The sequence below is a fragment of the Haemorhous mexicanus genome, chromosome 8 (assembly GCF_027477595.1).
Source record: "Haemorhous mexicanus isolate bHaeMex1 chromosome 8, bHaeMex1.pri, whole genome shotgun sequence".
Lineage (NCBI taxonomy): Eukaryota > Metazoa > Chordata > Aves > Passeriformes > Fringillidae > Haemorhous > Haemorhous mexicanus.
In genome coordinates, this window is record NC_082348.1 from 28,030,678 (window position 1) to 28,046,728 (window position 16,051).

At 43.1% G+C, this 16,051-nt stretch overlaps 1 protein-coding gene across 5 annotated transcripts in view; it reads left to right on the forward strand.

Annotated features, from left to right (window-relative positions):
- Positions 1-16,051, forward strand: part of ANKRD44 (ankyrin repeat domain 44) — a 131,656-nt gene that overhangs the window by 92,584 nt on the left and 23,021 nt on the right. For 3 of the 5 annotated variants that reach the window (XM_059853371.1, XM_059853374.1, XM_059853373.1), the window contains exons 12-16: positions 1,205-1,268; positions 3,547-3,615; positions 4,304-4,444; positions 6,540-6,623; positions 7,595-7,706. In XM_059853371.1, the coding sequence (XP_059709354.1) occupies positions 1,205-1,268; positions 3,547-3,615; positions 4,304-4,444; positions 6,540-6,623; positions 7,595-7,706 (470 nt within the window). The remainder of the gene's footprint in view (positions 1-1,204; positions 1,269-3,546; positions 3,616-4,303; positions 4,445-6,539; positions 6,624-7,594; positions 7,707-16,051) is intronic. The other 2 variants (XM_059853372.1, XM_059853375.1) reach the window with 1 other exon arrangement.

Consider the following 16,051-nt stretch of genomic DNA (forward strand, 5'->3'; position numbering starts at 1 on the left):
TGCTGCTCTGTTGGGCTGTGTGGGGCAGTGCAGCAGAGCATGCCAGGCTTTCCCAAAGCCATGCTGGTACTTCCTGTGTTGTTCATGCCCAAAGCTCTTTTCTCCCAGCAGGTTCAGAGTGTTTAGACTGATTCACTGGGGGAGGGAGGGAATTTAGAACCCCTTTCCAAACTGTAGGAATGGGAGATCCTGTTTTGCTTTGGGGATTCTCCCCCTTGCCCACCAAAGGACTAATTCTGAAATTATCTCCTTGGGGTCTGCACTGGCACAGGTATTACACCTCACTGATGATGATGATGATGATTATGATGTATTTTGCATGCAGCTAAAGTGTGTTTCTGAATCTGTAGTTAAGGACTTAGGCTAGCCAAAGCTCTGGGGGCATGAGAGGGAAAATGGGTGGAAGTGGAGTGTCAAGAGAAGAGGCTTGGGATCCTCACCAGAGCCCGAAGCAGAAGCAGCCAGAGCTTGCTCATGCAACCCTTTCAAAAGAGTCACTAATCAGTGGCCAAATCCCAAATTCTGCTTTTTCCAGGCAAGAGTTCCTATGAGTTAAAAAATCCTGACCCAGATCATATGATTTTTTCTAGAAAACTCCTTCAATATTTAACATGGTCAATGTCCTACAACCACTTTCCCCCCTTAACTTGAGTTCTGTAGTGAAATGTTAGTTACATACCCTGTTATACTGAGGCTTGGTGTGCTCTGGCCTTGACCATTAGATAGGAAAACACTCTGGGTGACCTGAGCTAGCACTGTCAGGCTGCAACCTTTGGCCTCGTGCATCTTGATGAATATCCCTTCATGCTGCTGGAAGCCTCTTCCCAATCTGACAACAACACGCCATGAAAACAGCCCCAATTCATGTTTAGGCTGACTCTGTGGTTCTTCCTCATGTCTCCATGTTCTCTGTCTTCCTGTCCTGCTGTCTCAGCCTCCCAAGCTCCCGTCACAGGCTGCAGACAGGGGTGTGGAGGAGCTGGATGTGGAAACAGGAGCTCCTCACCACCACAGCTCCTTTGATAGCGCTGCCAGCGCCGGCAGCTGCTCGCCGTCCCCGTGCCAGCCTCTCTGACTGAGCCTCACCTTCTGCTTTCTCCCCAACTAACTGATTTTTCTGTCTCTGCGATGTCTCTTGTGGTTTAACTAGGACAAAAGTGTAGCATAGTGTCCTTGTTTAGTAATGAGCCCGTGCTGTCTGCAGGCTTTGACATAGACACCCCCGACAGCTTCGGGAGAACGTGCCTGCACGCGGCCGCCGCCGGAGGGTGAGTACCTGCCCTGGGGCTGCTCCAGGGCATCTTGGGGACAGCCACTTGGGCTGTGCTATCCACAGAGGAATTCCTTGCTGTGCAAGGCACTCTGATGCCATCATTTGGGTCGTTTTAGGCTCCATTTTGCCGCTGCCCTTGTGTAGGGTGAGCCGAGTTGATTTGCTGTGCATGGGTTTCAGGCAGAGTCTTCCTTTTCATGCCCCTGAGAAGGCTGTTTCAGCTTTCAGAGGGGTGCTGCACTTGCCCAGGCCTCCCTGAGGGCCACAACAGTCACCAAGGGCCAGCAGTCTCTGGGAAAGCATCAGTCCCTAAGGAACACCAGTGAGGAGCAGGAGCTCCTGGCATGCTGCTGGCAGGGGAGTTTCTCCTGACTCCTGGCCTCCATCTCTGGACCGTGTCCTTGTCCATCAGGTTGCAGCCTTGGAGTCCAAATGTAGTTCATCTTCCTCTCTCCCGTTTTTCAGGTGCAATAAGTTTCTAAAAGAAAAACCAATGAACCAAAGCCACAACCAAAAAATAACCAAAACCAAACCCACAGCCTCCAAATCAGAAAGTGAGAAGGCTGCCCCTCTCTCAGGGTGATGCATTCCTGAAAAGTGAAATTGAAGTGGAAATCGAATTGCTTCAATTTAAGATGTAAATGTAGCATCCAGTTATTTTAACTATTTCCAGATAATCCAGTCAGTGAAGTGTTGAGAGGTTAATTTAGCAAAAGGACACAGTGCTCGGCAAGGATTGAGTTTTGACTCTTCTGTTTGATGGCTCAGAAAACAGCTGAAATGGAGCCTTGGCTACAGCCCTTGGATTCTCTGTGGTTATAACGAGCAGAAATGCTCATCCACAGCAAATACTTGGCAGTCATTCTGGAAGTTGCTTTTTCTTCTCAGTGGACCAAAATCTGTATCATGAAGTTTTTGTTCTTGAGGGGAAAAAAACCCCAAACTCTAATAAAATTGATCCAAATCTTGGTTTTATTATTATTTTGGGATTTTTCATCTTGATGCTTCTTTCACTTTAATGTAAGAGCTATGACAGTTGCTTGGCTGGAGATTATTTTAATATAGTTCAGATGCTACCTCTTGGATAAGGCTGCACCCTAGAAGGATGCTAAAAACATCCTGGAAGTCCTAAAGAGAAGGAGAGAAGCAAATAAGAAGCAAAAGTGACTCATTAGAATAAACCATATTTTCCCAGTGGTTTACTATGATTGTCACCACTAGCAAGTATTTTTATTTTTAGTGCATTGTGGTGAGTGTTCTGTAGTTATTTTATGCAACAGCAATTTAGAGCTGGGATTGACATACACCAAAATATTGCATCTTTGCACCCAGTCCCTTTTTTTTTTCCTGTAGCTGGAGATCCACAGAAGCCATTAGAGTATTTCCTGACACAGGCCTTTTACTGCCAGTACATTAATGGGAGTTGCATGGGTGCTAGGAAAAGAATTTCAAAGGTCTGCTCGTCTGATTGTGAGCACAAATGATGCCCCTGTGAAAGACAAGCCATCTTGGAAAGTGCTGCACCACTTTGTCATTTTCTGCCTTGGAGTCCTACATTTATTTGCTTGAATTACTAAATGTGTCAGAATGCAGCTGGTTTGTTTTCTGTTAAAAATTACCTGGCTTTAAACAAGACAAAGAAACAGCCAGGATGTGGTAAATTCTCCTCCACTTTGATAAATGCAGTGTTGATGTGAAAATCACTATAATAGCCACACCCCCTTGCTAACAAAGCCCTTGGAGATGGGCTTAAATCCTTCAATAACCAACAAATCATATCAGAATAAACCTGCAAGTGTCTCCTGTGATTATATTTCATTAAATAAACAGGATTTGAGCAAAGTGCTTACTGTTGAATGCTCTGCTGAGTGGGGGTGGATTTCGTTAAATGTCACCTCTTCATTATTAGACTGGCATTTCATGAGCTAGCAACAACTTTATTTTTATAAAATACCAGGTCAGAATGGGAAGCCCTACGGTACTGCTGCCATTGAAAATCTCCAAACACACCCATCACATTTACTGTGCTCTCTTTGGAAAATGATTTTTTCTCTTCTGCAGAAGAGAAGATTGAGGTTTTCCAGTGGAAAAAAAAGAAAATAATTTATTTTTAGAGCTTCACTTTCTGTTTGATTGAATTTCATGGTACAGTTTTTGCACAGAAAATAATACAAAAATAAGTAGAGCAACTTTTTCCTTTTGGGGGACAGGGGGCAATGCAGGTGTAAGCTTCTGTTTTATTCACATTTTGTTTTCTGTACTTCTCTTTCCAGTAATGTAGAATGTATAAAACTCTTGCAAAGCAGTGGAGCAGATTTTAATAAGAAGGACAAATGTGGAAGGTAAGTAAATTACAAAGCTCTTTCAAAAAAGAATGAATCTATCAGGCAAGGAAGAAAGGCTGCCTCAAACTGAAAATCATATGTTCTATGAAAAATGGCAGCAAAATCAGGTAGTTTGGCCTTCTCTGCAGAACCCTTGCTGCTGCAGTTACATTCCAGCCACACAGGTGCAGGCTTCATTAAATCCATTAAAGCTATCCCACCCTCTTGAGTTTTTCTTTTTTAAAATATCACAGCTTTACATTTTTCCTTACTGCCTAAATTCTTGTGCTGGTGTGCCCAAGACACCACCTGAGTTATGATGGCAGGATGGCTGCCATTGGATGAGCTTCCTAGAGGATTTCCCTCCCCAGAAATCGTTGCTATGGGTGTTGCTATGCCAGCTAAACAAGATGCTGTGATGGACACGGTGCTCTGCTCTGCCTCCCAGCTGGGAGAAGCTGCAGAGCCACAGCAGAGGCTCTCACAGGCATTAGGCTGTTTGCAAGACACACATTGATGCTCTGTATCCTATCAGGCTTCCTAGCAGCACCAGAACTCCCTATTAATGCACCATTTTGTTAAATTCCCATAAATTAAATTGCTGACTGCTGGAAATCTGTAGGAACGCAGCAATGAAGATTTATCTTTATCCTCCTCCTCAGTACACGTTGGAATGTGAGGTAACAAATTGCCCCTTATGTTCCAGGACACCTTTGCACTATGCAGCTGCAAATTGTCATTTCCACTGCATTGAGACCCTGGTGACAACAGGAGCCAATATCAATGAGACAGACGACTGGGGACGCACCCCTCTGCACTACGCTGCTGCTTCTGACATGGACCGAAAGTAAGAGAGCTCTGGGCAATCCCTGCTTGGAGTGGTTCCCTAAATCAGGGGCATTTCTGCTGATTGAGCCAAAAAGATGATGCCATTAGCAGAGGAGTTTCTCTCAGATGTATGCATAGCTCCACAGTGAGTTGCTGTCACTGGGAGCCAAGCCCCCAGGTGATGTGGCATTTCAGCTCCACGGTTCACCTCTGGAGGAGAGCACAGTTCTGCAGCCAGCCTGCCCTGCAGAGCTATGTTCACAGTGTTGGGGCCTCTGGTTTCCTCTCTGTGGTTTCCTCACAAGATTAGGCTCAGAGAATTTTCTGCATTTGCTTTGCAAGTCCATCAGAAGGGACAGAGCAAGAGACAGCAGGAGGAGAGGTTTTCTGAGGGGGACTGCAGTGACAGACATTTGGGCATTTTGACAGATGCATGGGAAGGGGGGGATAGATCTAACCATCAGTCTCACCCCACTGTCAGAGCAGATAAAAATGCTCACCCTGTCCAAAGAGGCTGCCTTTTAGAGAGATGTCTGAGGAACAGCCTTTGTCAGAATGCTGTGGTGTTCCTGTGAGAAGGGAAAACAGCTGCAAAACTTAGAAATGCTGTGGTTACTGACTGCAATTTTAATTCCCAGATAGTTGAACATTCTGCCAGTCTCTTCCTTATAACACACTTTATAAACCAGACTCAATTATCCTGTTAGTTCTCTCTTAAAACTGTTAGCAACCTGTATTTATTTTAGGTCATCCTATGTTTTTCTGTCTCACAGTGTCTCTAGACACTAAGGGTTTAGTTTTTGCTCTCTTGTACAGTAAGGTCTGGTAAAAGTACAGCTTCATCTCTCCCAGCAGAACACCACCTCAGTGCCACAGCAGGGGAAGTTTGCTTTAACTTTATAGCAAAGTTCTGAATGCCACATCAGAGCCTCAAGAGCTTCTTCATCATTTTCTGTGATAGTACTGATATAAAAAATATCTTCCCTGTCTCCCTCAAACCTGAACAGTGCTGGGGAGAAGGAGGCAGAGTCATCAGAGGTCTGTGCTTGGCATGAAAACCAGTGTAAGCTTGTAGGAAGGCTTTCACCACTGCCTGTTTCTAATTCTGTCTCACCAGGGTGAGGTGTTACTTGGGGGGGTTGAGAATGATGATTCAGTGTGTGTTTTTCAGCTTTTGGTTCTTGGTAGGTGAGGTTCCTGCATTTAAACAAGCTCTTGGTTAACTTCAGGATGTTTCTACTTTTATCCCTCGTTAAAAAAAAAAAAAAAAAGGCAGCTTATTTTAGTCACATCCTGAACTTTGGAAGAAGTGTATGGCTTTTATTTGTCCTCACAATCCAAACCTAAATTGATTCTGATGTGGTGGTTCTGTCTTCTTGTTAAATTTTTCGGTTTGAGATGCTCTGGAAGAAGCTTTATTACATAGATCAAATGCTATTTGCAGACCATGATTTTATAGGTCAGCAAATCTTTTTTTTTTTTTTTTCCTGCTGAATGTCAAAAAACTTGCAAGGTCAGGTGATCTCATTCCAAAGAATATTCATCATTAACTCTGGATGTGGGTAGTTAATGAGCAGGGAGAAGAACCTGACTGAGAGATCACCCAGTGCTGCCAAGGTATTTGACAGAAAGTGAGGCGAGTCAGCTAATGCAGGCTCGAGACAGAGTGGTTTAGTATCAGTGATTAAAGTTGCTCTAAATCCTAAATGCTAGAGGAGATCTAGCAGCTTACTGCAGGAGGAAGCAAGGAGTGGTAATCCTGAGTTACTCTCTGGAAAGGAAAAAAGTGCACAACATTGCAGTGGTTGAAGCAGAAGGATTGTAGAAAATGTTGGTCAAATTGTACCTGATTAAAAAAAAATTAATTCTGATTTCTTTCTTCTGGCATTGATTTGTGGGACAATAAACTGCCACACTATGGTTGTCTCCCCAGCTTTGAAAACTTACTACCTGCAGACCCATGCAGTGCTCTCAGTTAACTTGTGTAACCCTCACTGCTGGCTGGAGGAAGTCAGCTCCTTGAGGAGGAGCTTGGGGGTGGGGAGCAGACTGCATCAACATCACCGGTGTGGTATTTTGAGAATAAGTTGCATTTTTCTGTCCTCTGTGCTAAGAAGAAAGAATATTTTAGGTAACTCCCATGAAAATGCTGAAGAACTTGAAAGAGCCACTGAGATGAAGGAAAAAGAAGCTGCATTGTAAGTTGGGTGTCACAGAAGCAGTTGGGCTTCATTCCTGGAGAATGCCACGGCTTTGGCTTGCAGCCTTACACTCTGCTCTTGCTTGTTCTTTGCTCTGCTAAAAACAATGCTTGGCTTTAATGAGGGCTCACCTAAAGGAAAAAGCTCCACGCTCTTCTCTGTGCACATATTCCCTGATATTTCTGTTTCTGTGCTTGTTGCTGTTTTTAATGGAAGATGTGCAGCTTCAGTAATTTTATAATTCTTTAATATCACGTGCTTCAGTATCACACAGTGTCTTTAGTGTCGTGCACAGCAGAGTCTGTACATTGCAAAAGGAAGTAGCCAATGGCTTTCTCAATGCATTCACTTGGATTAACATTTTCATCTATCTGCTTAATGGTTTTTTAAAAAAAAAAATCCCCTTTATTATATTATGGCCTTACATTCACTTCAGATTACAGGCTAGGCAAGGAAGTACTAATAACAAAATGATGTTGATGGTATAAGAGGAAGTGACAAGAGCTAGAAAAAGCAAAAGGGATCTTTTGAAAAACATGATTGGAAAAAAAGCCAGTGAACTGAATATATTCATGTAACTCAGTTAAATCTTCTTCCTCCAGCCTGCCCTCATGCATGCTTGGAGGCCAGTGTTTTGATACCTGAGTTTTTATGTGAGGAGCAGCAGTTCTAGTCTGTTTAAGTCATATGTACAGAATCTTTCAGGTTTTGTTACAGAAAATCAATTTTGCAATCTAGAGCAGCCACAAGAGTTAAGTTGAAGATCTTTTCCATGAAGTTGATCTTCAAAGTTGAGTGGGGATTTTCTGTTTAAAAGCGTGGTGAATGCGAGGAGCCGTTGGTGAAAAGCGATTTGCTGCTCCGAGTGCAGGATTCACTGCCAGGTCTCAGTGCCTCTTCCAGCTGCAGCGAGGGATGAGCCTGTTCAGTCTCGTGAGCCCACATTTACCCCAGTGAATTGTCCACAGGTGTCTCGAGTTCCTCCTGCAGAACGATGCCAACCCCTCCATCCAGGACAAGGAGGGCTACAACACCGTGCATTACGCGGCTGCCTACGGGCACCGGCAGTGCCTGGAGCTGGTGAGTGCTCGCCCTGGGACTTCCCTGGCTGCTGACATGGAATGTGCATGTGCCAGGAGGGGGAACTCCCCTCATGGCTGCTACTGCAGCTCTTTGGATAGTGAGAAATTTGTGGAAACCTGCAACGTGGGGCAGTGAAGTTAAAAATATTTTTATCTTGATAATCAAGTCCTAATTCAACAACCTGGTGCTTAAGGGTTGTCTTCGAGTGGAGTTTAGGTATGCACAAATTAAATTTCAGTGTGATCAGAATATTCCCAGTGTATGCCTAAGTGCCAGGAGGAAGGGACAGTTCCTGGTAAATGACAGTGAATGTGCCTGACCCACCTGGCCCTTTATCTGACCTGCATACTGACTGAGTAAATAACTTTTGCTTCATACCTGCACTTTCTTTTTTGTCTCTGGCAAAACAATGGCAACATTGATAAAGTTACCATAATCAAGATCAACCTTATATGCAAAGCAGCTGAGAATTTTGAGGTTTTTTCAATTTTTTTTTTTTAATTCCTTTTTTAATATTCTGGGTGTGAGTGATTAGTAATTGCATCTTCTAAGATGCCAATAATTTTTAGCCAAACACTGGATTTGGGAGATGTATAGAATGGATTTATAGACATATCTGACTTGTTAAAGTGTCATAAAGATGAGAGTTTACTGCTTGGGTGATCCAAAATTATAGATATTATATGTATTATCACTATATACATTATATATGCTATATAATAGATAGTATATATTACATATAAATTGACTTTAATGGCTTCCAAAAACTAAGCTCCAATTGCAAAATTGTATAGATATTCATGCTTTAGTGAGAACACTGTGTGTTGTTTAGTGTTATGTGTTGTTTGGTTCTTTCTGTGTTGAAGAGTCAAGTATTTAGTTTCTGAGCAGGAGCTCTGCACAGCACATGCTGCTTTCACACCACATGTGCCACACCAGGAAAATGCTGCAGCTGGCCTGCAGCTGGTTCCAGCAGCTTGGAAACCTGGGGCAGTAACTCTGCCAGGGCAGGCCTGGGGCAGAATTTCAGGTGGGGTGCTGAGCTTTTTTAGCTCCCACCTACAAGCATGTTTATTTAGGGCACTTAAAACAGCACTGCTCCTCTGTTGGTTGTGGTAGTGACTTTGGCCTTGCCTTCTGCTGGCACTGATCTCTGGTGACTCTGCCTGTGGGGTGGAGTGGGAGCATCTTCACTGGGGATTCTCTTTCAGCCTCCCTGTGTGCTGTGAGGCACGGATTGGGCACTCAGCAAGGCCCCCTCTCTCCTCCTGGGCTTGTTGCTGGGCACACTTTCTGCACGTCTCAGTTGCAGGCAATCATCTGCTGTCAAATCCTGGCATTAATTAGGCTGGGCAGACAAAAGGAAGAGCTGGGAATGCAGTGCATGTCAGAGGTGTTGGGTTTTCTTTTCATCTGCTGGGCCAGAGGCAGCTGTGCAGCAAGTGTTCTGTATTCAGGCAGAAAAACTCCATGTTCTTCCCTGTCAGTCTTCCTGTGTCTGTGACTAGAGCTGCAGTATGGAAACCCAAGGTCAAGCATCGTTTACAGAGTTAGAGTCACACAGTGGTGGAAACCAACTGCCATGAAATACTGCACAGGACCAGAATTGTGTGCTGGGGTGCCAGCCTGAAACTTTTGGGGAGCCAGGATTTGTCCATTGCTGTTTGGAGGGTAGCAGGGATGTCATTTTCTCTCTGGAATACAAAGGGGAAATGTGTCAGAAAGCATTTGTGCTCGTCCAGCAGTAGGACCAGGGTCTGTCATCTTTGCACCCACTGGCAGAAGAAGCTGACTCAGTTTTTTTGCCATGAGTTACCAAGTCCTGAGTTTAACAGCTTTACATTTGATAACTCTAACTAGTTGATACAGGCACCACCATTACACTGATTTCTTTGCAATGCTGGGATTCAGGATGGCAAAAGGGCTGAAAGCAAAGTCAAGTGAGATTATGTAAATAAAGCATTATTTTTCAGTGCCATATTAGCTGTTATTTTACTATTTTATCCCCTGGGTAAATATTTTGTTTATTTTTCATAGCTGATAAATGAAAATGACTAGGAATTATCTTGCCTAGAACAAGACAGCTCTTTATGGGCCTAAAACTTGATGGAGGAAAGAGTTCATATAAAATATGGAGCTTTAATTGTGGTCAAAACTAAGTCAAGGTGGGTGCAACAATAATCTTGTTTTTCTATGAATCATGATTACTAGTATTTCTCTATATACACAAAACCAAACTTCAGCAAAATGTTAGGGAATTATTTTGGTGTTCCAGAATATGCCACGTTTGTAAAAGGCCTTGTAAGATTATTTTTTACTTGCCTTCCCCCTCCCCCCAGTTATTTTAGTAGGTATTTAAGAGAGCTTATTTCTAAACAAATGTTCACTTTTAAAAGTAAGTCCAAAGAAAAAGGGGTAGTATCCAGAGGAGTTTCCTTCACTGGGCAATTTGGTCTGTGCTCTAAGCACCACAGTTTCTCAGCATTATAAAAGATTTACATGTTTGAATGCAGTTTAGGAAGGACTGGTTTATCTATGGAGACAAATTTTCATTCTTTGACTTTTGTGTTTGCCGTGAGTCCAATGCCTTGGCTGGAATTTAGCTACATTTCTTTGTGGGGAGGTATTGGGAGAAATAAGGATTTAGAGGGAAAAGGTCATATCTTTGACCCAAACCAAATTTATGTTTTGTGTGTTCAACCACAGAGCTCAACAAGAGAAGCTTTCTCCTGGAGGACCTTTAGGTTGTCTGGAATATTAGAGGGGTGGTTGCCCTGCCATGAATGATGTGATGCTGCTAAAAGGAGAAGAGTGGAAGCTGATTCCTCAGCTGTTTCTCCATCTGTAGGGAGCCATTCATAAAGGCTGCATGGTGGGCATGTGTGCTTGCAAGCCACTGAAACTCCCACCTGCCTTCCTGCTTCTAGAAATAACCTCAGGTTTGTTTAGGCTGGGGCTGACTTTGCTCTTGGGAGTCAGTGACACCAGTCATCACTGCTGCCTGCTGTTTCAGAGCTGAGCACATCCCCAAACTCCTTGGAAAAAAGGAAAAAATGTTGTTGATTTTTTTATATTGAAATGATCTCTTGTCACAGGAGCTTTATTGGTGTGAAAAGAGTGGAATTTAAATTGTAATTTCACATTGGAGTTCTACACAGAGGGACAGTCAAGCACTTTGTGCTGATAAAAACAGGTTTCTGTGCAATGCAGAATTAAATGCTTGTCTCCTCCAGTGAAATCTCTTCTCTGACTATAAGAAATGATGGATACTTTTTCTTTTAATCTGCTCTTCTCTTTATTCCATCAGCAAATGTAATTCCCTCCTTGACTAACAGAAATTGAATCATCACAGGGGCTAAATCATTTAAGGAGCATGGTTTAACCAAAAGCTGTGCCCAGAAGAAAAGGCAAATCCCTCGGTGTGTGTTGGGGAGCAGGGGCTGAGGGAGGAGCACAAAGCCACCCTGGGACTGGAGAGGCTGGGGAACACCTTTACCAGAGCAGCTCTGCACTGCAGGGCAGATGAGCCATGCCTTCAAACACTGGGCTCCTTAACCTGTGGAGAAATTGAAATCACTGACTCCATCAGTCTCCAGTGTGGCTGCTGCTAATTGCCTGTCTCCTGTCAACACAAATGTGCTCACTCATCCATCTGAGAGCAGGGCACTGGGAATTACTGAGGAGTGACTCACAGCAGGCCTGGCATAGGTGTTAAAAAGCTTTTTTCCACATGGGGATCTGGCTTGGATGCTCATCCAGTGGCAGCCCCTGGGCCTCCTTCTGAGCCAGATCTCTTTATTCAGGGGGAACAACCTGGGTTTTCTCCTTCCTAGTTGCTGTCTGTCTCCACCACCACCACCCTCTTTCTTAAAGGGAGCTTGTTGTCTGAAGCCAGGGGCAGCAGTGTTTGTGTGATGAATTACTTTGTACCTGTGTCTGAGAGCTTTTCCCATGTGGAGCAGGGAAGCACAAAGTCATTAACTTCAGTGGTTCTAAAAGGAGAAGAACTTAGGAACTTAATGCTCAAAAAGAACTTTAATGCACCTAATTTGTCTGTCAGTTGTAGAATCCCCCAAATGATGGTAGGCTGATTTAACTGGTTGAGTTTTGATATCAGCATTTGTGCAATATGTGCCCACTGTTTAAATAATCAATAGGAGCCCATATAGGCTGCATACACTGATATAAGTTAGTTTGTAGAAGTGCAATTTGTCTTAGATTTTATGTTTTGGAAACCAGATAATTTGGATTCTAAAAATGTTTTCTAAAAAGCTAATGCTGCTTAGGAAATCAACGAGGGCAGGAATTTTACTGTTTGTCCTGGCACCCTGCTGGCACTTTGCCTTGTAGGATAGAGTATTGCTTAGAATCTCAGGGGTTTATTTTCTGTCTCTCTGACACCTCTTGTCTTTTTTAGTCTGTGTTTTTATTTTCCTGGGGTGAGAAGCAAGACACTCTTTTGACAGAGAACAGCAAGGCCACTGCAGAACTTCAGGAGACATTTTTCCTTCAGTTAGGAAAGAGATCACAGACTTCTGCCATTGCCTGAAATACCTTTCTGTGTGTCTGTGTGTGTGGTGTTTAAATGTTATGTGTGAAGAATATCTGGCTCCCTCAAATCTATTGAATCCAAAGAAAAGGACATTTGATCAAGGCATGTTGCGTTGCATTGGAGTATTGGGTTCTCAGAGCTGTGGTCACTGGGATTTTAGGGGTGCAGTCAGGTTTATTTATCCAAGGCAAGATGTTTGCCTGCCTGAGCAGACTTTCAGACAGAAACTGCCCCTGGTTTATTGGTATTTGTAGGTTTACAAAGCAATCTCACTTCATTAAGCTAAGCCTCCCACTGTGTGTGTTGTGTATCTGTTGATCTGTGTTTTGTCAGTTGAGGAGATTGATCTTCAACATTGTCTTGATTCTTCTCTCTTCCTTCCTCCCTTATGAAGAAGTGTAACTGATATCCATCCACAGTGGCTGTGGTGTCATTGCTTCAGGAGTGTTTCTGCTGGGTGTGGGCAGTGCAGGGATGGGGCACACAGGGCCAGGGCCATGCTTCTGTTCAGGCACTGCTTGCAATGCAGTTATTGTACAGGAAAAATAAACCAAGAAACATTTTCAGATTACCATTACACTTCAGTGTTTCTGTCTTTAATTATTCTAATTGACATTTTTAATTAGATTGGAAGCAAAACTCCCCTGGATATAGTGAGTAAATGAAAAGCAATTGCATGTTGTGCATTTTTATTTAAACTTCTTAGTATTTTGCAAATCCTTGTATTCACTCTGGTGAAGCCTGAGGAAGAAGAGTCACAACTCTTAACCAGCATGCCATGTACTTGAAGCAATTGCATGTGTGCTGCTTCTGCTTCCACTGGAATTCCTTCTTCCTGCTGCTTGCAGGCTCCAGCTTTGCTCAAGGCTGTTGCTTCTCCTCAGTCAGCCTTAGGAGCTGTGAGGCCAGTGCACGTACCTGGCTGGCATGACACTTCCCTGGATTGTTAAAGTAACTTAACTTTGCATTTGGGAATGTGAAATGGAACCACACTTGGCTGTTTTCTGGAAGTTTGTGGCCAATTTTAAAGTGTTTTGGAGAAGAAATGTAAATTACGTGGCTTCAAGCGAGCTTGAATTTAAAAAGTACTTGTGTGTGTTTCAGAGTAGAGGCTCAAATGAGAGGAGAGTAGCAAAAATAACACTGAAATGCCCATTTTAAAAATTGACTGTCACTGTGTTTCACCAATCCTCAAGTTTTCTATCTAAAGAGGAACCTTCTGATAATTTCTCTAAATATAAACCTTCCTATACCTTTTGCACACCTGTATGATTTGCTGAAGTTTCTTTGGCTAAGAGACTCCTTAAAGCAAAGGGTGAGGTTTTACAGAACCTCTGAGGCAGAATTTCTGGCCAGAAAGAAACATGATTTATGTGATTTGAGTGTGAAAGTCCCAGGTTCAAATCTCAAAGGAACTGGACTTCCACATCCCAAGGAGTAACCAACACATTATGCAGGCTGGTGCTGGGGGTGATCTCTCACTCTCATTTGGAGCTGTTCTGCATTGTTTAATACTCACTGGTGACACTCACCTGTCCCCATGACCCACTGAGTATGGCACTCCTGTGGCTTAAGATGAAATGATTTTGTATGGAGTGGAAGAGCTCCAAGAGAAGATCAGTGCCCCAGCTGAGAACAGCCCAGGGCCTGGAGGCCTGCTGGAGTTTCAGATTTAGAGATGTTTAAAGACCTGAGCAGTGCTCTCTTACGTGCCAGGTAAGTGTCCTGTTTGCATGGTGCTGACTGGTCTGCTGGGCACTTCAGCTTTGTACTGCAGGAGTTGCACAGAGCTGCTGACACAGCTCTTCAGCCTCAGCCTGAGCTCTCGTGAAAATACTTCTTGCTTAAGTCAGTTTAACTTCACCCATGTCTGTGCATGGGAGTGAAATGGATGTCAGTACTGCTGAACTGGATTTTTAAAGTCTGATCTTAGGAAAGCATCAGCACTAGGTTAAGAGGCATATTGGTTTGAACCTGACCAAATGAAAATAATTTGTTGGTGTGTATTTGTGAATATGGAGAGAGCTTACAGGATTGCTTGTTCCCCTGAGGATATATTTGTGCCACTTCAGCTTTGAATTTTTCAGCAATTAGGAATAATTCTGAGATTTTTAAAATGTACTTCCCTGATTAGAGATAAAGTAGTGAAGAGGTTCATTTTACTGCTCTTTTCTGTATCATCAGAAACAAATAATGAGGGTTTTCAATCTTGTCCTGGCTACTTGCTGGAAAAGCCTGTATTTAAAAGAAGCTGCAGGTGGCACATTTTCCCAGAGCAGAGACGATTATCTGTTGCAATTTATCAGGAAACATGAGATGCAAAGTGACACCTAGCTCATATATTTGTATTCAGTTCTGAAAGTGACATTAGAAATGGTGACCAGTTGCCACTTCTGAATGACCTTGTGAGTGATCAGTGGCATCACTGCAGAATTGTTGCAGAAGAGCAATGTCCAACCATTTCTTTTGTCTTTATTGCCTTCTGATCAGCTCTTCACATGTGTGGATATTTCTGAACACTCTTAGATTAATAACTTTTCAGAGTAAAGGCCATTTTTAGAATATACACAGCCAATCTAAAGCTTGGCCATTTTACAGTCAGCATGAGTGGCACCAAGCTGCAGGGGTTCACCAGCAGGACTGCCAGTGTGTGTGTGTGTTGGAATGTCAAAGCTGCCTTAATAAAACAGTAAAACTCTCAAAGAAAAGTCTCTTTCACTTCAGTGCCAGGTAGCACAAACCTGGGACAGGACTGTTGGGAGTGCACTGAAATGGCTGTGCCTGGAGGTGCCTGTGCATGATGGCTTGGACAGATCCACACATGCTGTTCTCTTGGAAGGCTTGAGATAGTGCCCAACATTTCATTGTCTGTGCCTTGGGGTTTCTTTTGACTCTTGCTTTGAAAAGTGCAGCTTAAACCTTTTGTGCATGATGAAAGTATTATCACTTTTTCTGCTTAATGGTCATTTTAAATTACTGACGTGCTCCATGAAGCTGCCTTTTTTTTTTTTTTCCTTTTTTTTTTTTTTTTTTTTTTTAATACCAGAGCTAAATTTTAGCATATATTTTGAGGACAATCATAGGAAGTATCCTGACTCATTAACTGTGTCCTGCTATAGAGTCATTTATTATAACCACAGAATAAAATCAGGCAGTAAATCCTCTCATGCCTGTAAATACCCTTACTGCACAAATGAAATGGTGTGAACTGTAAAAATTATTCATCTTCATGCTGAACTGGGGAAGAGAGGAGAGTTTATAATAGGAACCTTGCAGTGCTGTTAGTTTGTAAGACTAGAACAGAATGATGGATGTTTTATCTTAGTCTGCCTCTCCCAAAGCATTCGTGTTCCTGTTTCTGAGTCTGAGGAAGACTTCATAAAATTCCTTGCAGTATTAAATGGTGCTGTCACAGGAAGTGAAAGGATCATGCTGGGAATTCCCAGGAGGCAGAAAGAGAAGAAGGGTACCCTTGCCTTCAGAAAGGTTCTGACCTGCTCACAGGGAGGAGTGCCCCTCTCATGCAGGGTCTTTGCACAGTTCTGACACCCACCTGAAATCTGTGGCAGTCAGTACAGAGAAATGCAATCTGATACAAGACAAACTTTAAAGTCTCCAAAAAAAAGAAATGCAATATGCTGGGACATTGTGCAGTCAGCCACCAGTAACCATAAACTGTTGGCAATCCATGCTTTTTTGTCTGGTTTTGGTGAAGTGCAGCTCCACAGGCAGGGATGGATTGCAGCACAGCAGACACAGGGATTGCTCTGTGGGATTTAAGCTTCCATGG